Here is a 24566-nt window from a genome sequence, read left to right on the forward strand (position 1 = left end):
AGTATAGTCGGAATCGATGTATTTCTTACACCTGCATGCAGTTTACTTTCTAGTAGTGTACATTCGACACAGGAAAGCTTTTTAAAAACCTTTAAAGATATGTATAATTCTAATTAATTGCTTAAATATCATAACAAAACTGCTTACATTTGGTTATCCAGTTCCAAAGAATCTGATGCATCTCTCATTTTCCATCTTAAATTTAAATTTATTTTCAAATACGCAATGCAATTTAAAATAATTCATATTGAGTGCGAATGTAAACAAACTACCACACAGCTGTTTATAATTTTCATAACAATTCACAATTGAGAAAATGTTTGTCGATCAAGTTACGCAATACCAAATCAAAAGAGAATCGACTCAATCGACTATTCTAGTCTATTCTACTGCCAGTCTTCACTCGTAATAGGGGTGATTGTTTATATTAAAATACAGTACTTTCCAAAATAACGAACACATTAATTGTCAGGCCTGTTCGTTACATCGAATTTTTCGTTAATTCAAGTACTCACTTAAGGGTATGTTTTTCAATAAAAATGAATTAAATATACATATCTAACTTGAAAAAGACGTCCGCAATGGCGGAATTTAACAACAATAGTACAAAAAAGTCGTATATAAAGAGTTTTTTCACTTTTCCAACCAACAAAAAAGTTGGCAAAATGGCGAACTATTTGTAACAAAACATATAATTTTAATTATAAATATGCCTTATTATATTGGATTATTTTATAGATGACGATTTTAGGAATCACGTTCATTGTGATATTTATACTCTCGCAACCTGTTGCACAGAGTATTATAGTTTTGTTCACATAACGGTTGTTTGTGTCACCAAGAAATAAAAGAGTTAGATATGGGGTTATATATATATAAATGATCAGGATGACGAGTGGAGTTGAAATCCGGATGTCTGTCCGTCCGTCTGTCCGTCCGTGCAAGCGATAACTTCAGTAAAAATTGAGATATATTAATGAAACTTGGAACACATGTTCCTTGGGACCATGAGAGGGTTGCTTTCGAAAATGAGCAAAATCGGTCCACTGCCACGCCCACAAAATGGCGAAAAACAAAAACACATAAAGTGTCATAACTAAGCCATAAATAAAGTTATAACAGTAAAATTTGGAATAAAGGATCGCACTAGGAAGGGGCATATTTGGATGTAATTTTTTTGGGGAAGTGGGCGTGGCCCCGCCCCCAAATCTGTTATTTGTATATATCTCGCAAACCAATGAAGCTATATAAACCAAACTTTCTGCAGTCGATTATCTTACGTACCCCACCACACACTATGAAAATAGTTGAAATCGGATAATAACCACGCCCACCTCCCATACAAAGGTTAGGTTGAAAATTACTAAAAGTGGGTTAACTCACTAACGAAAAACGTCAGAAACACTAAATTTCACATAAGAAAAGGCAGATGGAAGCTGCACTCAGATTTTTTTACAAAATGGAAAATGGGTGTGGCGTCGCCCACTCTTACTCGACCGATTTCAATGAAATTTGGTTTGTAATAGTTTCCTTACCTCCCAATAATATGTTGTGAAAATTGCCCAAATCATACCGGACCATAGGTTTTCAAGGCCCCATATATCGAACATGAGGACCTCGGTGCTTCTAACCTAATATTAGAGTTTCCAACTTTCAATGAACTTCATACAATATATATGACGAATATGTGGGTCTAATTGTGTATTATATAATATTAATAAAGTTAGACAAATAAATTGCGAGAGTATAAAATGTTCGGTTACACCCGAACTTAGCCCTTCCTTACTTGTTTAGTATTCTTTTTTATAAATGACATCTAATTAATATATAATATATACGGTAGCACTTCTCTAACTCGAATCACCATAATCCGCAAAAAAACTTCGAGTTAGAGAGACTTCCGAGTTACAGAAGGTAATTTGTATGAATTTTGACTTCTATTGCCAATTCAATGGTTCGAATTATGGACAACTTCGAGTTAAAACGGTTCGAGTTATGGAAGTTCAACTGTATATCTGTAATATATTTAAAAATAATGTCTTAAATGTAAAATACCCAGAAGTTATTTCTAAAATGGCCGATCTAATTTCTTCGGTAGTCGCAAATCTTATAAAAGATGTGTCACATAGAATGCTTGACTTGACTTCAAAGTCTGTTGACTTTAGAACTCTAAGTTGCGTTGACATTTGAACTGATCTCTCTCTCTCACTGTTTCTCTTTTCATTCTAATTATGACACTAGTCCAGTGTTGCCTGCAGGTTTTCGGTTAAAATTGAATATGTTAAAATTCTAATCTTTAATATGATTTATAAAAATCAAAAATAGAAAAAAGTTAAGATAATTCAGAAAACAATTTTTCACAACAATTTTTTTTTTAAAGGGTTTAATAAAAAATGTTTTATTTTATTAAAATATAAAACTTGCACATAAAACATAAAAATAGATCGATTTATTTGTTTTAGATAATCGATTGTTATTATAGGTGATATATCAAAGCTATTGTAACGGATTTCCAATATCTGTCTGAGTTCGATGACTGGATTGTCAAATAAAAGTCAAACTTTAATGGCTGCACACTAATCTTTATTTCTTATTCATTATAACTTAACACTTTATTACTCAATACTCTACTTTACAACTCCAACTTATAACTTGTTTACCCTTTGCTCTCTTTAGAATTGTCCACATTCGACAACCCTCTTGGCAAGTTTGGATTGTTGGCAATACATCGCCACTCGACCATTCTGGCAACTACGAATATCGATGTCTGGATAAATCTGGCAAGATATCGATTTCGATTGTCGATTCCAGTTTTCGCTTCCAAAAGCTTTGTCATACGCGCCTCATTCGCTTCGGTCTGTGTTATCAAAATTTCTTCATGCTTTTTCCAGCTGTATTGACATATCTGCTTTATTTTAAGTCTCATCCATTGACTTAAAAGTTCCTCATTCGCTTCGGATGTGTTGAAAAATTCTGTTTCAAGCTTTGTTGGCACCTGAACGATATATGAGGTCACCTCCTTCGACGGACTTTACTTCTGCTCTTTTAACTGTGAAGAACCTTGATCTGACATTGGCGATGACAGATCTGCCATGAGTTTTGACCAACGCGCGCCTCCAATTGCGACAATATCTGCGACGACATCTGAGACATTGTAGACTAAAACATGCTCATGACCATTACCCTGGCGAAGATGGAGTCTCTTCTTATTTCAACCCATTCGGTGCTAAGCCTCGTTGTTGCAACAATTGTAAGGGATTTCCAAAATCTGTCGTTTACGCCGAAACTTTACCTGTGTTCGATCACTGGATTGTCAAATAAAAGTCACACTTTAATGGCTATACACTAATCTTTATTTCTTATTCACTTTAGTACTCCATACTCTACTATACAACTCTAACTTATAACTTGTTTACAATTAGCTCTCTTTAGAATTGTCTCCACTCGGCTACTCTCTTAACAGAACTGTGTCTTGACAGTCCGGCAGCCCTTATATAGTCGATTGTTGGCAATACATCTCCACTCGAACATTCTGGCAAGCTATCGATTTCGATTGTTGATTTTCGTTAGAATTTTGAATAACTTTACATTTCACATATTAGTGGCAGTTCTTTTTCTATGCGAACTGACAAGAGTATCCGAAACTCTTGTGTACGTGTGATCGTTCATCCCTTTCTTGCACATTACATCCACCATGTACCCATTTATATATATCTCTTGCACAATTCGGGGAATGATCTTGGTACAATCACTGATGAAAGACCCAAAACTGCGAAGGAAAACTCCAAGTACACTTGCAGCACTGCGACCTACAAAAGCCCTGAAACTATACCCGCTATTTTCGGTTAGTTCTACCAAAACCCGTATTAAGAATTTAATAACAAAATTATTAATTATATTACATATTCATTGAAAATATCATGCCATTTAGGTGTTTATTATTATATTTACTTAATACATGTACTAGCTGTGCTCGCGACTTTGTCCGCTTGGAATAGTGATTTTGGGCTTCGTCTTTATCTTCGTCCGCGTCTGTACATTAACTCTCCTCGACTTTCTTTAAAAAGAAAAAAAATACGCACTTGTTTTCGAACAAATCGTTATAAAAACTTATTTTATTTAAGTATAATGAATTCGGAGGATGGGATCATGTGTAGAAGTTCACGCAAGTGAGGAAAGTTTTTGATTGTCATTCACTTGGGAGTGGCAAGAAACGATTCTTCTCCACATGGTTCAAGCAGCTCACGACTTCCGGTTTTAGACCAAGTATCCTCTGGGTAGCCAACAGACATCCATTTGAAGGCGAGCTAAAGTGAGAAGGCGAAGCCCGCTTATGCGGTTGTGCGTAGGGCTTGGGACCCACCACATAAAAACGAAATACCAATGAAAAATTTACGAAAGCCTCAGATGAGATACCCCCCTTTTGATGACGACCCCTGCAAACGTTTTAAGGATAATGATATAAGGGCATGCACCTGGAATGTCCGGACCCTTAATTGGGAAGGTGCCTCTGCCCAGCTGGTTGATGTCCTCATACGACTCAAGGCTGACATCACCGCCATCCAAGAAGTGCGATGGACGGGACAAGGACGGAAGAAGGTGGATCCTTGTGACATCTACTACAGCGGCCATATAAAGGAGCGCAAATTTGGTGTTGGATTTGTGGTGGGAGAGAGACTCCGTCGCCGAGTCCTGGCATTCACCCCGGTGGATGAACGTCTTGCCACAATCCGCATCAAAGCGAGGTTCTTCAACATATCGCTGATTTGCGCTCCGAGGACCAAATATAGACTCGGATCATCATCTGGTCGCAGCGAAGATACGCACCCGCCTCTGTGCAGCAAAGAATGCCCATCAACAAACACAAGGAAGGTTCGACGTCGAAAAGCTGCAATCGCAACAGACAGCCACGAAATACTATACTCGACTTGCACTCCTGCTCTCTGAGAGCACTCATTAGCATCTCGGTATAAGGGAACTGTGGAACGGCATCTCAATCTCACTGCGTACCGCTGCAGCCGAAACAATTGGTTTTCGGCAACGACAAAAAACAAGCTGGTACGATGAGGAGTGCCGTCTCGCAGCGGAGAGAAAACAGACTGCCTACCTCGCAACGTTGCAAACGACCACAACACGTGCGGGATGGGATAGATACCGAGAGCTGAAGAGGGAAGCGAGACGCATCTGCAGACAAAAAAGAAAGAGGCCGAAATGCGTGAGTACGAAGAGCTTGAGAAGCTGGCAGACAGAGGGAATGCTCGAAAATTTTATGAAAAAATGAAGCGACTTAACGAAGGTTTCAAGACCGGAGCATCCTCATGTAGAGACCAAGGTGGTAATCTGGTAACCGATATCCAGGGCATACTGGGATTATGGAGGGAACACTTCTCCGACCTGCTGAATGGCAGTGAGAGTACAACACCAGGAGATGGCGAACCCGATTCCCCAATCGATGACGATGGAAGAGATGAATGAATTTCTTTGCCACACGTAATACTGAGGAACTTCGTGATATAAAAGGGTTTTTGCAAAATCGTCGCTTCTGCAAAGATCAAAGAACACTGTAAGTGTCGTTGATGAAGGATTGTTAACACGATCTTGGATATTTTCGTTATTATAAAAATAAACTCTTTGTCCATTTTCCAAATGAACTGCTAAATGAACTACTGCCGGAAAAGGTGCATGAATAGAAAATTGGAAAATTCGCCAGAATGCTTCCGAGGAACTTATATAGCGACCATTTAGGTATCTTTCTACTTCATCGTTATTCATATGTAACGAAAATGTGGCTTTATTAGATCCTTTATGAATATACTTACAGATGTACTTAATAGCTTTGACCGATTGACAAAACTCTACGTTAATGTGTGCATTGAAAATTCGTGATAGCACTGGATTGTAGGGAACTACCCGACGATTATCCACGCTCATTTCTGTACCTTTGACACGAATTACTGCTGTGTTTCCACGATTATCTGGAGACCTGCGCCTGTAGGTTGGGTAAACGTCATCCCCGGTTTGTGTTTCCGAAATAAAATGTTTAGGGTACTTCTTAGAACAAACGTTTTCTTTCATACATGGTGACGCAGGATTATGAAATCCGCAAGGACCATGTATCATATTTTTTATGATAATATTATGAAGAATTGGATCTTGTTGTTTGTCAGGTATTTCAGCCGTTATTATTGCATCTATAGAATCTAGTTGTACTTTTTTAGCCAGCCACAATAAAATGTGAAAACCTCTTTTTTGCCATTCTACGCTGCAAACAAAGGCTTTCGATGGTCCAAAAATATTCTTCTTCGTTAGTAGGTCTATCATTTTCTTGAGTTTCAAATGAAATACTCTAGAAACCAAATCATGTCTGTCGTAAGAATGTTGATTAGGTAATAACTCAATTTTTATTTCCGTCCATTCTGAGTTATATGTAAATGTAATGAAGAGATCAGGTCTCCCAAATTTCTTGACATATGTCATGGCATCTTGACTTTTTTCATTCATGAATCTGGGGATCCTGTAAATGATGACGGCAATATAACGTGCTGGACAAAAATTAGAAGCATCTCTTAAATGAATGTATTCTTCTGCTCTCAATTTTTTTTCATTTCTTTTGATGAAGTCAAGCCTCTCTGAAATCATTTTTGCCGTCATATCAACACAATATTGGTTGAATAATCCTTTGAACTAATTTATGCTGTTAAAGTCATTTATTCTCACCGACAAAAAAGGATTAATTACTGTGAAACTATTAGAAACAAAGTAATATACTTTTTTACACATTGATGATGATGCTATATAGCCTATAGCCTTCCTTGATAAATGGACTATCCAACACAAAAATAATTATTCAATTCTAACCAGTAGTTTCGGAGATTAGCGCGTTCAAACAAACAAACAAACTATTCAGCTTTATGATATTAGTATAGATTATCGTACTACATTATATACATATGTATAACGTATTGAATAGTTGAACAATTTTTGCTATCGGACTAAGGCTGGAAGAGTGGCAAATGTCAAATACCCCGTGCGGCCTGGAAGTGTAAGCTGCGCACATTATGTGAGGACTCTTTTGGTTTCTTTAGGAGTTTTTGTAAGATCAGTTCTTTCATTAATTTCCCTAGTACTAGATTTATCAAATTTCTGGGAGGAGGGTTTCTATAAAATATAAAGTAAAATTTGAATTTTTACAACATAAAAGTTTGTAATAATTACCTTATGTTTCAGAAATTCTAAATCTAGCACGGGCAACGTTGTAGTCTTAAAACGTTATGATTCCTCAATACAAGGTGAAAATGAATCAAAAAAGCTCTCCTAATTGAACATACAAGAAGTTTTTAAATTTTTATGATCACAAAATTAACTTAAATTTACCCTTTAATTTCTGTGTTTTAGCTGCTAATGGCACGGCCAACTGAGGTGCCGATAAGTCCAAAAATACTGCAACTGCTTTGCCCTCTAGCTCATTGGCAAAACCCAGATGCGATGATAAACGGTTACAAAAGCACCTAAACCATGAGGTTCCAATTCTTCACATGCATGTGTTGACCAAAAGGTTTAATTGCACGTAAAAAAAGTGACATTAAACCTAATATCTCGTGTGTAAATGATTTGTGTTCGATGTAGCAACGTTTGCATCCATAGTTCTGAATTTGCTTGCAGCACATATTTCATCGCTTCGAAAGTTCTACACTGCTACCATAAGTGATACCAATTATTTAGGTTAGGTTGCGTAACTTTAACGCGCCGTATTAGGTTTGAAATATCTGTATGGAAAATTAATTAGAATTTAAGGCAAGATAATATTATTATATTCAACATTTATTTACGTAATCAATGGTTTCGTCCTTGATGTTGACCATTGTCGGCGTAGCTTCTATTGCGTGCTTCGAATTGACAGTGCGATGAGGTATTACTGTATCACCCTCTTCAATTCCATATTTTGGCTTTAGAAAACTTTTATTTTACGTTTTAGTTATATAAAAATGCATTCTTCAATAATTTAAACTTTAATTAGGCTGCAGATCACTGATTTAAATAAAACACGCAAAATAATATTTCACAATCAACGATGGATATAACTAAAAACAAAACTTGTTCAAATACACGAGAACTTGGTTTCTTTCTATCATTCAGGGTGCTATACGAGAGAAGAGTTCAGGTAAATGTTTATGCACATTTTGCCCTTTGTTGCATATGTGTGTATGTAGTGGTGATATTAAAATTTCTTTAAATGTGTTGGAGTTTCAGTACCCATGACTAGCTGCCCTTCAGTTCGGCTCATTAGTGAAAGACTAGTGAGTTCACTACTTACTGGTAACCACCACTGGTTACCCACCATAATACCGGCAATGCAATTCACTCATGAATTTAACACGGCGATGTCATTGGCGGTAACCAGTTTACACTATTCACTAGTGATTCACCACCTATACTTCACTAGATACTTCATCATATATCACTAACTATATTTCACTGGCTACCTCACTACATACCATCTTCTATATTTCACTAGCTACTTCACCACTTATAACTTTCTATATTGCACTAGTTACCTCACTACCTACCACCTTCTATATTTCACAAGTTACCTCACTACCTACCACCTTATATATTTCACTAGTTATCTCATTACATACCACCTTATATATTTCACTAGTTATCTCATTACATACTTAGTTCATTCCTCATTTAATAATACAGGATACAATTTTTATATGTCAATATTCATATCATGTTCGGATTTATTTTTATTTTTATGTACACTTTTTGCTTTGTTTATTCTATTTTTTTGTAGCTGAATTGCTTTGCGCAATTGTTTTTCGGCCGGCTCGAAGTCATCGCTAACTGGAATTGATTCTGGAAAGATATATATTAAAATAATTTAGTAAAGATGTATTTTCATACATAAATCAATATGTAATTGAGTGCTATCACAAACATACCGTAAAACAGTTATAATATCTTGAAAGAAGTAAACAGTATTTACATACCTATTAGGGTGGAGTAAAAATTCTCCAGACTTCTTAAAGATTTTTTTCCATGAATTCCATCAATATTATATTCTTGGACAACAGCGTCCGTCAATATCTCTTTAAGATTTTTAACCACCCCTGCTGGTCTAAAAAGGGATTTCATAGTCTTTACCTAAAAAGAAAAGTAATTATTATAAAGGAATTAAGATGCAAAGATTGACAAAAACTTACATAACATTCACGATTGTCGTTATTTATTTCTGCATTTAGACATTCTACCTCCTCCACACTTGACAATGGAAATTTTGCTGTTAAAACAGTTTCCTCAGCAATGTGGCGATTCCACTTATTTACAACCACTTTCATATCGACTACTGCTTCCATGCAAATTCGGAGTTGATCTAAAATATGTAAATAAATGTAAACAAACATATATGTAGTTATGTATATAAAGTACAGATGATTCAAATTTGTTTACACGTACATACATATGTACATATGTATGTACATATATGCGTGAATTTAATACTTGTCCCTATCAAATTTTTCTTACCTCTTAAAAGCTTGTTATCCTGTAGCATAGTTTCTAAAAAAATAATAAAGAATAATTATAGTTATTATAATTATATGCTTATGGGTTTATTTGTTTATACCTTTCATATCATCAAACATTTCTTCCATGCGTTTTTGGAACATCTGACAATTGCATTCCTTTCTGTCTTTAGCTGAAATATTGTAAAAGTTCAGTCTTAAAATATTGAAATAATTATATTTAGTTATACATATACATACCTTCAGCATTAAAGCTCATACGTTTTATTGATTTCATTTTAATGATTTCAACTTTATTTTAATAATATTCATATATAATATTCAATATATGTATATAATTAGTTAATAAAAATATCGCGAAAAATAAAGAAAATTAAAAATGGAGCATTGGTACTAAAACTAAATCATTCTCATACGGTATTCCAACAGCCTTACATTGAACTTCTAGAAAAGTGAAAGCCTCTTCTACATCACTTGCTTCTAAGTCAACTATATATATTCCTATCGATTCTGATTCTAAAGGTTCGTAAAAAAAACTCCGAATATTTTTTAGCTTTCTTCCAATTATTTGATCATCACTAAGTGATTGAATAACAATTGGAATATTGTCTTTAATATAACAAAAATTGTCTGGACTTTTTGAACTCAATATAAAATCTTTAAAAATGCATATACCTCCTAATAATTTTGGCTGCTCTGAACTAATTGGAATTTTAATTGTATCTTCTACAACTTTCCTAAAAATTTGTTGAAGAATTTGAGTGGGTTTTCGTACAACACGTTTAAGGCTTTGTAAATAATTCTCAAAAGCATAGCACGAACCTGCAATTGGATCACCCACTAGTTCTACAGTTTCTTTTACATGCAGTAAACTATGAACATTATATGAAACACTGTTTTCACCGAATATTAAAGGAAAATTTTGTACAAAAAGAGTTAACATATTTTGCGAAATTTGCATGTTTGCCTCACGAAGCCTTGGGCAACACAAAAGTCTATATGCGCAATGCAAGAGAAGAAATTCATAATACTGGTCATCAGAAATTTCATTTTTAAAAGCAATAATACCAATATACAGAAGAAATTGCCGGAATTCCGTTGACTTCCAATTTGGCAATTCGTCAAGAGAACGTGGCTTACGTGCAAACTCTTTTGGGATATTTCGACGCATTGATATTAATTTCTCTGATATTAAAAGAATTTTAAATTTTGGAATTTTCGTTAAAACTTTGTTAGTAACTAATCTTATTAAAAATTTACGCATTACACCTAATTCTATTAGATGCATACAATCTAATGGAACTTGCGACACCATAGACACATTAACTTTTTCAAAGACCGATTTATTATTTAAGTATAACTTGGAGTGATGGTTTAAAAATTTTCTACTTTTAAAATCGTTATCAGTGATCAAAACACCTGAGTTGGTACTGAAAGTTAAAACTCCATTGATTTTTTTTGCAACTTGTGTACATTTTGAGCAACCATGTCTAGATGTATGACCAGGAATGCCGCTAATGAATGCTCTCGCTGGAGCATCACAAACTATAGCACGAAGTTCGATTTGAACGGTTTTCTCCAATACTTGTAAGCCATAAAGCAGCAAGTGCCCCAACTCACTGCAAAACGTACCTAAAAAATTTTCAAGGTTATTCGGTTTACTGTTCCCTAAAAATACTCCTACTGGAAAAACAGGCACATTTTCTAAGTTATTTATACGGACCAAAATTGGCCAAAGTTGGGCTTTAGAACTCTTAAATAAAGGGAGTCCATCGATATTAAGGTCAATGTTCAATGAAGTCGGAACATCATACACATCAAATATCTTTTTTATATGTTTGCTCAAACCGAAATGGATATATGAACCCCCTGCAACTTTGGTTATAATAGGCTTCTCCACAGAATCAAATTTATAAAACGCATTTACATTTAAATTTTCATCTCTTAAAATTTTCATTAGGTCAACTGCGCAATCTCGAGTGGGTCTATGTTTATGGAACCATCTTGTTAATTTAGTATTTAAGCTATCTTTTTCTGGAATTGCCTCTAAATCTATCTCACTGTTTAAAACACTTTCTTCTATTTCTACCACTTGCTCATCCTTTTCACATTTTTTATTTTCTTTAATTTTCACAGTTTCGTCCGTATTTTCCGCGATTTTCAATATTTTTAAATATTTTTTCCTTTCCGCGTATTGAAGGCGCTTCAAATGTCTTTTACTATACATTTTTTCACCTTTATTCACGGTTTCAAATAATATTATTCAAATAATTTAATCCAAACACGACGCGATGTTGCATGAAACTATAATGCCGAAAAAGTACAACTTGAAAATTACAAATAAAACGCTGTCTCCATATGTAACGGTAAACATTTGTCGCGAAATTTAGAAGTTTTTTTTTTACAGTGAATCATGCTTTTCATGCTCGACATGTATGTAAATGCGATAATAACACAAGCGTTTTTATCAAACTGTGCTTACTGTAACGTCTAGGTTTTCTCAAATTTGCATTCCACCCTTATTTTTCGCTGATATTCTACTGAGAGTAAATATTGAAAAAATTGTGTGCTGTAGATCATGCTCTCTTCTCTCACAATCTCTCTCCTGTACTACTGCTTCTCTGCATTACGGCGGTGTCGTGAATTAACTAGTTACTTATAATATATGAATTCACTAGTGTAATTAACAAATTCATACCAGCCGTACTGCAGGGTGGGAAGCGTATTTTTTCCCTTCAGCTTTCGTATAAGAGAGCTAGGTAGTTTCATCTTAACACGCGCAAGCGAAACCGAGAACCTACGATGGGACAATACGATAAATAAACGACGATAAAATCAGTCTGCAATCAGCAGTTGACTGAGCAGGTTGATGTGAGCGGAGCTATGTATATATTTGATATTTGAAATAAAAACAATTACATCCATTGGTGATCTTTATTTTTTATTTCGCTGATGTCAGGGTAAACTTTTAATATTAAATCCTCAATGTTAACTACTCTTACTCCTAAATCGCGGTCAATTCCAATTTTATTTTGAAAATGAGTTTGTCGAAAGTCCCCAGCAAACATAACAGTAATCCCACTTTTATCACAGCTTATATAATTTCTGTCTAGAGCTTCTACATGAGCTCTATGGATCATGGTGCATTCGTCCCAGATTATTAAACTGACATCTTGTAAAACTTTTCCCAAAGGGTCATTTTTACGTATAGAGCACACGCTATCTTTCTCTAAAGAAACTGTTAGGGGCAGTTTAAAAGTGGAATGAGCTGTGCGTCCACCTGCTAATAAAGTTGCAGCGATACCTGACGATGCTACTGCTAAGGCTAGCTGTCCCTGAGACCTGACTTTTGCTAATATAAGATTAGTAATGAAGGTCTTGCCGGTCCCACCGGGAGCATAAAAAAAAAATTATTCCTTCATTGAAACGAATAATTTGCAGAACCTGATCATTAACCAATCTTGGTTCATTTTGAATAATATACTCATTTAATTCATTTATATCATATGGTTTTCGCAATGTTACTTCTAACGGGTTCAAAAGCGAATAATTTCTTTTTGATGCAGGAAGCCCAAAATCAGTTAGGGATTTGTCGCAAATGAAAGAAGGATGAATGTTTTAAACACGGCCTAAAGTTGTGTCTTTTTTTACACCGGGATATCCTTCAACATCTTGCCCACGTTTTCTTCTAGAAAATGAATTTCTTTGCCACACGTAATACTGAGGAACTTCGTGATATAAAAGGGTTTTTGCAAAATCGTCGCTTCTGCAAAGATCAAAGAACGCTGTGTTTCGTTATTATAAAAATAAATCCTTTGTCCATTTTCCAAATGAACTGCTAAATGAACTACTGCCGGAAAAGTATCATGAATAGAAAATTGGAAAATTCTCCAGAATGCTTCCGAGGAACTTATATAGCGACCATTTAGGTATCTTTCTAATGCGGCTTGATTAGATCCTTTATGAATATACTCACATATGTACTTAATAGCTTTGACCGATTGACAAAACTCTACGTTAATGTGTGCATTGAAAATTCGTGATAGCACTGGATTGTAGGGAACTACCCGACGATTATCCACGCTCATTTCTGTACCTTTGACACGAATAACTGCTGTGTTTCCACGATTATCTGGAGACCTGCGCCTGTAGGTTGGGTAAACGTCATCCCCGGTTTGTGTTTCCGAAATAAAATGTTTAGGGTACTTCTTAGAACACACGTTTTCTTTCATACATGGTGACGCAGGATTATGAAATCCGCAAGGACCATGTATCATATTTTTAATGATAATATTATGAAGAATTGGATCTTGTTGTTTGTCAGGTATTTCAGCCGTTATTATTGCATCTATAGAATCTAGTTGTACTTTTTTAGCCAGCCACAATAAAATGTGAAACCCTCTTTTTTGCCATTCTACGCTGCAAACAAAGGCTTTCGATGGTCCAAAAATATTCTTCTTCGTTAGTAGGTCTATCATTTTCTTGAGTTTCAAATGAAATACTCTAGAAACCAAATCATGTATGTCGTAAGAATGTTGATTAGGTAATAACTCAATTTTTATTTCCGTCCATTCTGAGTTACATGTAAATGTAATGAAGAGATCAGGTCTCCCAAATTTCTTGACATATGTCATGGCATCTTGACTTTTTTCATTCACGAATCTGGGGATCCTGTAAATGACGACGGCAATATAACGTGCTGGACAAAAATTTGAAGCATCTCTTAAATGAATGTATTCTTCTGCTCTCAATTTTTTTTCATTTCTTTTGATGAAGTCAAGCCTCTCTGAAATCATTTTTGCCGTCATATCAACACAATATTGGTTCAATAATCCTTTGAAATAATTTATGCTGTTAAAGTCATTTATTCTCACCGACAAAAAAGGATTAATTACTGTGAAACTATTAGAAACAAAGTAATATACTTTTTTACATATTGATGATGATGCTATATAGCCTATAGCCTTCCTCGATAAATGGACTATCCAACACAAAAATAATTATTCAATTCTAACCAGTAGTTTCGGAGATTAGCGCGTTCAAACAAACAAACAAACTCTTCAGCTTTATAATATTAGTATAGATTATCGTACTACATTATATACATATGTATAACGTATTGAATAGTTGAACAATTTTTGCTATCGGACTAAGGCTGAAGGAAGAGTGGCAAATGTCAAATACCCCGTGCGGCCTGGGAGTGTAAGCTGCGCACATTATGTGAGGACTCTTTTGGTTTCTTTAGGAGTTTTTGTAAGACCAGTTCTTTCATTAATTTCCCTAGTACTAGATTCATCCAATTTCTGGGAGGAGGGTTTCTATAAAATATAAAGTAAAATTTGAATTTTTACAACATAAAAGTTGGTAATAATTACCTTATGTTTCAGAAATTCTAAATCTAGCACGGGCAACGTTGTAGTCTTAAAACGTTATGATTCCTCAATACAAGGTGAAAATGAATCAAAAAAGCTCTCCTAATTGAACATACAAGAAGTTTTTAAATTTTTATGATCACAAAATTAACTTAAATTTACCCTTTAATTTCTGTGTTTTAGCTGCTAATGGCACGGCCAACTGAGGTGCCGATAAGTCCAAAAATACTGCAACTGCTTTGCCCTCTAGCTCATTGGCAAAACCCAGATGCGATGATAAACGGTTACAAAAGCACCTAAACCATGAGGTTCCAATTCTTCACATGCATGTGTTGACCAAAAGGTTTAATTGCACGTAAAAAAAGTGACATTAAACCTAATATCTCGTGTGTAAATGATTTGTGTTCGATGTAGCAACGTTTGCATCCATAGTTCTGAATTTGCTTGCAGCACATATTTCATCGCTTCGAAAGTTCTACACTGCTACCATATGTGATACCAATTAGGTTGCGTAACTTTAACGCGCCGTATTAGGTTTGAAATATCTGTATGGAAAATTAACTAGAATTTAAGGCAAGATAATATTATTATATTCAACATTTATTTACGTAATCAATGGTTTCGTCCTTGATGTTGACCATTGTCGGCGTAGCTTCTATTGCGTGCTTCGAATTGACAGTGCGATGAGGTATTACTGTATCACCCTCTTCAATTCCATATTTTGGCTTTAGACAACTTTTATTTTACGTTTTAGTTATATAAAAATGCATTCTTCAATAATTTAAACTTTACTTAGGCTGCAGATCACTGATTTAAATAAAACACGCAAAATAATACTTCACAATCAACGATGGATATAATTAAAAACAAAACTTGTTCAAATACACGAGAACTTTATTTCTTTCTATCATTCAGGGTGCTGTACAAGAGAAGAGTTGAGGTAAATGTTTATGCACATTTTGCCCTTTGTTGCATATGTGTGTATGTAGTGGTGATATTAAAATTTCTTTAAATGTGTTGGAGTTTCAGTACCCATGACTAGCTGGGAAGCGTATTTTTTCCCTTCAGCATTCGCATAAGAGAGCTATGTAGTTTCATCTTAACACGCGCAAGCGAAAACTAGAACCTACGATGGGACAATACGATAAATAAACGACGATAAAATCAGTCTGCAATTAGCAGTTGACTGAGCAGGTTGATGTGGGCGGAGCTATGTATATATTTTATATTTGAAATAAAAACAATTATTTCATTGTAAAATATCATAAAATGCTAATTTTAAATTATTACATTGCCCAAATTAACTGTAATTTATGTGGAATGGCCGATTAAATTGTTGAGAAATGTTGAGAAAGAAATAATTGCAATGACCGGATAAAAGGTAAAAGACTAATAAGCGATCACGTCCGCTGTGATCTGCTGTGGTCCGTGGTTGCCGGTGGTCTGTCTGTTTGTCTGTCCTTAATTAGTCTTCGTTCCTACTGTTTCTTTGTTATTCCAGTCCGTTCACTACTGTCACATCTGTTCCCTACACAGTGTTGTATTTCTATTTGAGTTGTATTGTCCGTTTACACAGTTCTACATTCGGCTATACTGGCTGTTCATTTGGCCCCGAATGATGGGTTCCACTTTTTCATAAATTCAGCAATTGTTATTGTGCGTCTTGGTCATTCATGATCACCGATCTTCTCGACTTAATATCTTTCATGTGCCATCTTCTTTACAATTCTATATGGCCCGAAGAACTTTGCTTTAAGTCTCAATCCTGCTCCATACTGCGTTCGCTTGATGGATACTATAATGATTTCGTTTTCCATAACTGATGGAGCTACCAGGAGTTCTCTTGTTGAATCCTTATACAGTACACAATGTTTGATATAAAAGTCTTCGTAGTCGCTCTTCTCCAGAACTTTCAACACAGCTCGTACCCAATCGTTCTCTTCCTGTGTTTGCTTCAGCCGGTGGATTAGGCAATCTTCTATAACGCATCTCGTTTCCACATAGTTATTGCGAATGCATTACAATCTGTTACTATCTTAAAACTTATCCCCAACAAATATACTATCCACTTCTTAAGTGCTTCTATAATCGCTAGTACCTCGAGTTTGTACCAATGGTACTTTTCCTATGCTGGATTTGTCCTAGCGTCAGTGCCCATCTTCGCAGTCTTATGAACCAACTTCGAGCTCGCTTCTGAAATCCTGAACTCTCTTGGTTCCTTAGCCACAACAGCGCCCTCGCTCTCATTGTTTGCTACTTCCAAAGCCCTTCTATCACGGATTCGCTTACGATACTTCCTAACAGCTTCCATAAACTGCTCCTCATCTTCATGCACCCTTGTGCCCACTTTTGATTTCACATCAAATCTCATAGGCTTCGCTGACCCACCCTGCGATCTTTTCTTACTGCTCCAGTATTCACCCCCTCCTTGCTCCGTGGCTTTTCCTGCACCTTCTTCTGCCAGAACTCGGCGCCATCTTCCGTAACGAATAAATCGACTTGTCTCAGAACGTCGTTACCAATCGCGAGCACAAATTTCACGTACTAATTTAATTTCCAACTTTATGTTGTCTATCTCGATGGATGTAATAAATCTACCTATTGTTGTAAGTTTGCTGGTACTGATACCCATCAACTGTCGCTGTTCACTAATCATAACGTATAATGCATAAGTTGCTACCTGTGTCGATTAATGAAGACGCAGATTTTCCGTTTAAACTTACATTCTTAAAAATCAATCCACTCCGCTTCTCCGATTTTACCATTTCTCCTTCATCCGTCATATTATTGTTTTCCTTCCTGCCTTACAGTCAGCTGCACGATGACCCTCTTTACCGCAATTGTAACACGATGTCTTATTGCGTGGACAACGTGATGAATCCCCGCAGACAAAACATTTCCTGCTAAATGGAACTGCTTTCGGGAAATCCTTGTTTGACGACGATGCCTTCTCCGGGTTGAGACTGGCTCTACCGAATCTACCTTGATCTGCTCCTTCAAATCTTGTATAGTTTTCGCCTGGTATAGGTTGCTTTTGTTCGACCTTGAGTCCGGTATGCCTTCGATGAAATATTCTATTAGGTTTGAGTCATCTAGCCCTATCGGTTTTCCCAACTCCATTAAAATGTATAAATATTCTCGAAGATCTTCCCCATGTCGCTTCCGACGACTACGTAAAGTACGGTGTACTTCAATCGATGATAATGCTGTAGCAAATTCCTGACGCAGCGCTAGTTTTAGTGAACTGCTTATTCCGCTTTGGCTTCTTATAAAAATCTTTCCCGCACCCCTCAGCAGTTGTTTTGCGTAGATGAATTTCTGCAGTTCGATCCAACGCAATGCTGATACGTTTGCCTCAAAATCCTCAAGCCATTGTTCGAAGCTTGGACGACCTGTTCCTTTAAACGAAGTCATTGAGTCCTCAACATCTCGGAGAGTAAAGATGTGATATTCTACTTTAACCTCACGCACACTCCGTTGGCTTTCGGAACCGTCACTTACAGTCAGGCCGAAATGCTCCATCAGTATGTCTTGTAGTGTCGCTTTCCGTCCAATAGTCAACAGCCCTAAATCGCCTAACCTTTCCTTCAGACCGTCAACAGTCAACTTAAAAATTTCTTTGCGGTTCATAACTCGGCTATAACCGCGTAAGCGGTGCCTACGCCAGTCAAGAAGAAGAAGAAGAAGGTTCATAATTTACAATGTTGTACAAAAAATGGATAATATTCTAAAAATCTTAATTTTAATAATAAAAATTCCTTTTATCCTGCGTTACAATATTCACTTTTTTCGCATACAATTCTGATAACTTTTATGTTATTCAATTCGATCGCAATATCCGCGTTTACAATTTCCCTGGACAATTTTATTAACTTGTATGTTAAACGAATTGTATTACAATATTCGTTTAAATCTTTCGCATACAGTTTTTGAAGTAAAATATTTTCTATAACTCGAATTTTATAACAATATCCGTATTTAACTTTTACATACAATTGTAAGTTATTCGGATTTTATTGTAATATTCTCGTTTATAAAAGTTTGTAGCGATATTCGCCATAAATTTTCACAAAAATGTTCAATAACTTATTTTACGTTGTTCGAAAAATTTACAATCGTATATCAAAAAACTTAGCTGTTTCTCCAATGAAATGTAACGCCACCTCCAACGATGTACTGTACTTTACCGCACACGCTGTATATGCCCTCCGTTACTACTGCTGCTGTTGCTACCACTACTACTGCTACTGCTAATGCTGCTGTTACTGACGCTCATGCTGCTGCTACTGCTGATGCTGATGCTACCGCTACCGCTGCTACTGACGCTAATGCTGCTACTCCTGTTACTGCTGCTACTAATACTATCGACAGCCAAGTGTCGTTGTACCACTCCTTCGTTATGCGGTTTGAGTACCGCAATTTTTTTCGCACACTACGGACCACTTGTAGAAATTAACGCGTTTGAAATTTATCGAAAATTTTCACTTTAAAACGCAAATTATTCTAAAAAAAAACGACTTTAATCCCGAAATCACACTTCTGTCACCACTTACCACTTATGGGATGGCCGATTAAATTGTTGAGTAAAAGCACCGCATTTTATATAAAATAATTAACAATTACAACTTTATTTAATTAGTGTAGTAATTGCAATGGCGGGATAAAAGGTAAAAGATTAATATTAAATCACGTCCGCTGTGATCTGCTGTGGTCCGTGGTTGCCGGTGGTCTATCTGTTTGTCTGTCCTTAATTAGTCTTCGTCCCTACTATTTCGTTGTCATTCCAGTCTGTTCGCTACTGTCACATCTGTTCCTTACACAGTGTTGTATTTCTATTTGAGTCGTATTGTCCGTTTACACAGTCCTACATTTATACTAAATATAAAATATGATACATATTCGTTTGGAGCAATCGTGCGGCATAGACCTGCTCCAGGGATAAAGAGATGTACAACTCTCATCCTACTGGAAGTGAGAGCCCAATATTAAACGTTAAAACTTCCTCGACTTTGACAGTTGACTGGATGGAGAAGGGTTTGACGTTTCGCAATTCGGAAACTGGAAAGGCCATAAATGTTGCCAAAAAAATAATGCTTTTTAACCGCCGTGCAAGATCACTAATAAGAAATTAAAACAATAAATATAAATGAAAATGCGAAATTTAAAAGTGGTTTATGAATATTTTCGTGAATTGCAGCATCGAGAAACTATTTTTCATGGAAGATTATAAAAGAAATTGATTAATTCTCAGTTGACACTTAATAATTGACCTTATTTATTACTGAAAGTTCGAAAACCCGCTATTTTAAAATACCATTACATCGCTAAATGAAATTGAAATAAGCTATTTTTATATTAAACATTCAGTATATAATAATTTGTAACCATATTAAATAATGGGTTTTTTAATTTTAATGTCCAAAAATTAGTATTTTGTCTGATCCAGTAACAAAGCAAAATGTTATAAAAAAAATAAAATTTTGAGGCGCTCTCACACTGGAATAATTTGGACATCCCTTTATCCCTGCCTGCTCGCTCAAGCAGACTGGATATTTTGTATCGCTGATTCGTTTGGTCTCACGGTAAGCGCACTAACACCATCTCATTTTGTGATGGTCGTTTGATTGCGGTGGTGCCCATCCCTGCCCGTGCCTGATCTTAAACATAATCAGATCTTCGTGAATGGTCTCGTCTTTCCAACCTCTAGTTTGCGTATGTTATTGGCGTTCAACCGTTTAGCCGGTTATAGCCGAATCGATGAGAGCGCGCCACTCTTCTCTTTCCTTCGCAGTTTGGCGCCAGTTGGAGATTCCAAGTGTAACACGGTCGCTCTCCACCTGGTCCCTCTAACGGAGTGGAGGCCTTCCCCTTCCTCGGCTTCCTCCGGCGGGTACTGGATCGAACACTTTCAGGAATGGAGTGTTTTCGGCAATTCGGACAACATGACCTAGCCAGCGTAGCCGCTGCCTTTTTATTCGCTGAACTATGTCAATGTCGTCGTATAACTCGTACAGCTCATCGTTCCATCGTCTGCGGTATTCGCCGTTGCCAATGTTCTGAGGACCATAAATCTTGCGCAAAATTTTCCTCTCGAAAACTCCTAGTGTCGTCTCATCTGATGTTGACATCGTCCAAGCTTCTGCACCATAAAGCAGGACGGGAATGATAAGTGACTTGTAGAGTTTGATTTTGGTTCGTCGAGAGAGGACTTTACTGTTCAATTGCCTACTCAGTCCAAAGTAGCACCTGTTGGCAAGAGTGATTCTGTGCTGGATTTCGAGACTGACATTGTTGGTGTTGTTGATACTAGTGCCCAGGTATACGAAATTATCTACGACTTCGAAGTTATGACTGTGAACAGTGACGTGGGAGCCAAGACGCGAGTGCGACGACTGTTTGCTTGATGGCAGGAGATATTTCGTCTTGTCCTCATTCACTTCCAGACCCATTCGCTTCGCCTCCTTATCCAGTCTGAAAATAGTAGAACAAACGGCGCGGTTGTTGATTCCGATGATATCAATATCATCGACGTACGCCAGCAGCTGTACACTCTTATACAAGATTGTACCTTCTCTATTTAGCTCAGTAGCCCGTATTATTTTTTCCAGCAATAGATTGAAGAAGTCGCACGATAGTGAGTCACCTTATCTGAAACCTCGTTTGGTATCGAACGGCTCGGAGAGGTCCTTCCCAAACATGACGGTGCTTTTGGTGTTGCTCAACGTCAACTTACACAGCCGTATTAGTTTCGCGGGGATACCAAATTCAGACATCGCGGCATAAAGGCAGCTCCTTTTCGTGCTGTCGAAAGCAGCTTTAAAGTCGACAAAGAGATGGTGTGTGTCGATCCTATTTTCACGGGTCTTCTCCAAAATTTGGCGCATGGTGAATATCTGGTCTGTTGTTGATTTTCCAGGTCTAAAGCCACACTGATAAGGTCCAATCAGTTTGTTGACGGTGGGCTTTAGTCTTTTACACAATACGCTCGATAGAACCTTGTATGCGATATTTAGGAGGCTGATCCCACGGTAATTGTCGCAGATTGTGGGATCTCCCTTTTTATGGATTGGGCAGAGCACACTGAGATTCCAATCGTCAGGCTATCTTGGTCTCTACATGAGGATGCTCCGGTCTTGAAACCTTCGTTAAGTCGCTTCATTTTTTCGTAAAATTTGCGAGCATTACCTCTGTCTGCCAGCTTCTCAAGCTCTTCGTACTCACGCATTTCGGCCTCTTTCTTTTTTTATCTGCAGATGCGAGGTAGGCAGTCTGTTTTCTATCCGCTGCGAGACGGCATTCCTCATCGTACCAGCTGTTTTTTTGACTCTTCCGAAAGCCAATGGTTTCGGTTGCAGCAGTACGCAGTGAGTTTGAGATGCCGTCCCACAGTTCCCTTATACCGAGATGCTGATGAGTGCTCTCAGAGAGCAGAAGTGTTTCGTGGCTGTCTGTTGCGTTTGCAGTTTTTCGACGTCGAACCTTCCTTGTGTTTGTTTTTTTTTTTCAATATTTCTTTATTTATTGAATCTGCTTTTACTTTAAGCCTAACAGTAAGTTACAAAATCTTAAATCTATTTAAAAAACTAAACAAGCTCAATGGGTTTGGGTGATCACGGAGTTTAAATATATAATTCAATCTGTTGTCCTCTACTGTTTTCTCACCATAGGGATACCAAGATCTTTATGGATATTTTCATTGCGAATGTACCACGGTGAGCACTAGTGATGAGCAATATTTCACTACCGGTGATTTTTTCACTGTGATTGAAAAATCACATATAACAACTGTGATCAATTTTTGTAAATATCAGTGATTTACAATCGCAATTTTAGTTCAGTAATTTGAGATCGATCATAGTAGCTATAGAGAAGTTCAGTGCTTTTGTTCAATCACATTACATATAAGAGTTCAGTAATTCTAATTCGATTACTGTAGCAATAACAGTTCAGTAATTCTAATTCGATCATTGTAGGAATATCGTTCAGAGATTCTAATTCGAGCACTGTAACAATAGCAGTTCGAAAGTATCAATCACTGTTCAGTAGCAATACCAGTTCGAAAGTATCAATCACTGTTTGGTAACCATATCAGTTCGAAAGTAGCAATCACAGTTCAGTACCAATATCAGTTCGAAAGTAGCAATCACTGTTCAGTACCAATATCAGTTCGAAAGGAGCAATCACTGTTTAGTAACAATATCAGTTCGAAAGTAGCAATCACTGTTTAGTAACAATATCAGTTCGAAAGTAGCAATCACTGTTCAGTGATCACAGTAGATATTTTAGTTGTGATTTTGATAATTTTGGATACGGTGATTACAAAAGCAGTTAAATGTACCCAAAATTTATTAATTAGTTAATAGTGATTACAAAAGCAGGTAAATTTTGGATATTGTTAAAATTAATCAAAATGTAAATGTAAAAAATGAAAAAAAAATGTGGAGTATAAATTCTCATAAATTCGTTTTTTTTTGTTGTGATCACAATAGCATTATAAAGTCACAGTGATTTAAAAATAGCAATCACTGAAATCACAGTGATTCAAAAATAGCAATATCGCTCATCACTAGTGAGCACGTTATTGATCTAAACATTTTCGATTGGAACCTTTGTATTATATCAATATTAGTTGCACAGGTCGTACCCCACAGTTGAATGCCATACATCCAAATCGACTTTATGACCGCATTGTATAAAAGCACTTTGTTGTCTAGGCTAAGTTTAGAGTTTTTATTTAAAAGCCAATTTAAATTTGCAGCTCTTATCTTCATGCACGTTATTTTACTAGATATATGTTTTCTCCACGTAAGCCTTCTATCTAGGTGAATACCAAGATAGGTAACTTCATTCGCTTGAGGCACTAGAATATTGTTCATTTTTACTGCCGGGCACATTTTTGGTCTTAACGAAAATGTAACGTGCTTACATTTTTGTTCATTTACATTTATACGCCAGTTGGCTAGCCATTCTTCGACAGATCTTAAGTGCTCCGATAATATTCTTGATGCTATTATGTGGCATTTGTTACGGCTCACTAAAGCTGTGTCATCCGCGAAAAACATTATTAGCTGTTGGAAGATCAGCAGTATATATGATTACAGAGTTGGGCCTAAACCACTGCCTTCTGGTACACCAGCCCATATTTGTCGTTCATCAGATATGAAGTCTCCCACTTTAACCATAAATTGTATATTTTTTAAATAAGACTCCAATATTTTATACAATTCTAAAGGTAGAATGTTTTTAATCTTATATAAAAGCCCTTCATGCCACACCTTATCAAATGCCTGAGCTACGTCTAGAAATATAGCTGAACAGTACTCTCTGTGTTCGAATACTTTTCTTATTTCGTTAGTTATTCTATTTACTTACTCTATCGTGCTATGTTTTGCACGAAATCCGAATTGGTGCGTTGGTATTACATTATTTTCCTGGAGGAAAGGAGACATCTTTAATAGTAGCACCTTTTCAAATATTTTCGAAAGGCAGGGTAGAAGACTGATTGGTCTGTATGAAGACGGCTGTGTCTATGATAATCTGCGATTTTTTCCACGAAATTGGATAGTATCCGAAACTTAGAATTGCAGTGAAGAGCAAAGAGAGCACCTCTACAGCAATATTTGGTAACTCAATTAGCAATTTTGGGGTGATATTATCATGTCCTGCC

At 36.4% G+C, this 24566-nt stretch overlaps 3 protein-coding genes across 16 annotated transcripts in view; 1 reads left to right on the forward strand and 2 right to left on the reverse strand.

Moving 5' to 3' along the window:
* LOC105220378 (probable nuclear hormone receptor HR38) overlaps window positions 1–24566 on the forward strand; it is a 319583-nt gene that overhangs the window by 15652 nt on the left and 279365 nt on the right. The window lies entirely within an intron of this gene.
* Window positions 2388–7690, reverse strand: LOC114804961 (uncharacterized). Of its 2 annotated transcripts, XM_054227786.1 has the most exons (3): window positions 7375–7690; window positions 7216–7314; window positions 2388–7158 (listed from the first exon to the last, which is right to left on the reverse strand). In XM_054227786.1, exon 3 carries the CDS (start codon window positions 6649–6651, stop codon window positions 5371–5373), a length of 1281 nt encoding a protein of 426 aa, XP_054083761.1. In that variant the 5' UTR covers window positions 6652–7158; window positions 7216–7314; window positions 7375–7690; the 3' UTR covers window positions 2388–5370. The 2 variants fall into 2 exon arrangements, with proteins under 2 accessions (XP_054083761.1, XP_054083762.1); XM_054227787.1 differs by having other exon boundaries at window positions 2388–7314.
* Window positions 8273–10669, reverse strand: LOC128920483 (uncharacterized). Of its 2 annotated transcripts, XM_054227798.1 has the most exons (6): window positions 9768–10669; window positions 9629–9700; window positions 9529–9561; window positions 9207–9376; window positions 8994–9147; window positions 8273–8859 (listed from the first exon to the last, which is right to left on the reverse strand). In XM_054227798.1, exons 1-6 carry the CDS (start codon window positions 9802–9804, stop codon window positions 8714–8716), a joined length of 612 nt encoding a protein of 203 aa, XP_054083773.1. In that variant the 5' UTR covers window positions 9805–10669; the 3' UTR covers window positions 8273–8713. The 2 variants fall into 2 exon arrangements, with proteins under 2 accessions (XP_054083773.1, XP_054083772.1); XM_054227797.1 differs by having other exon boundaries at window positions 9629–10669.

Source organism: Zeugodacus cucurbitae, chromosome 3, assembly GCF_028554725.1.
Source record: "Zeugodacus cucurbitae isolate PBARC_wt_2022May chromosome 3, idZeuCucr1.2, whole genome shotgun sequence".
In the NCBI taxonomy this organism is placed as follows: domain Eukaryota; kingdom Metazoa; phylum Arthropoda; class Insecta; order Diptera; family Tephritidae; genus Zeugodacus; species Zeugodacus cucurbitae.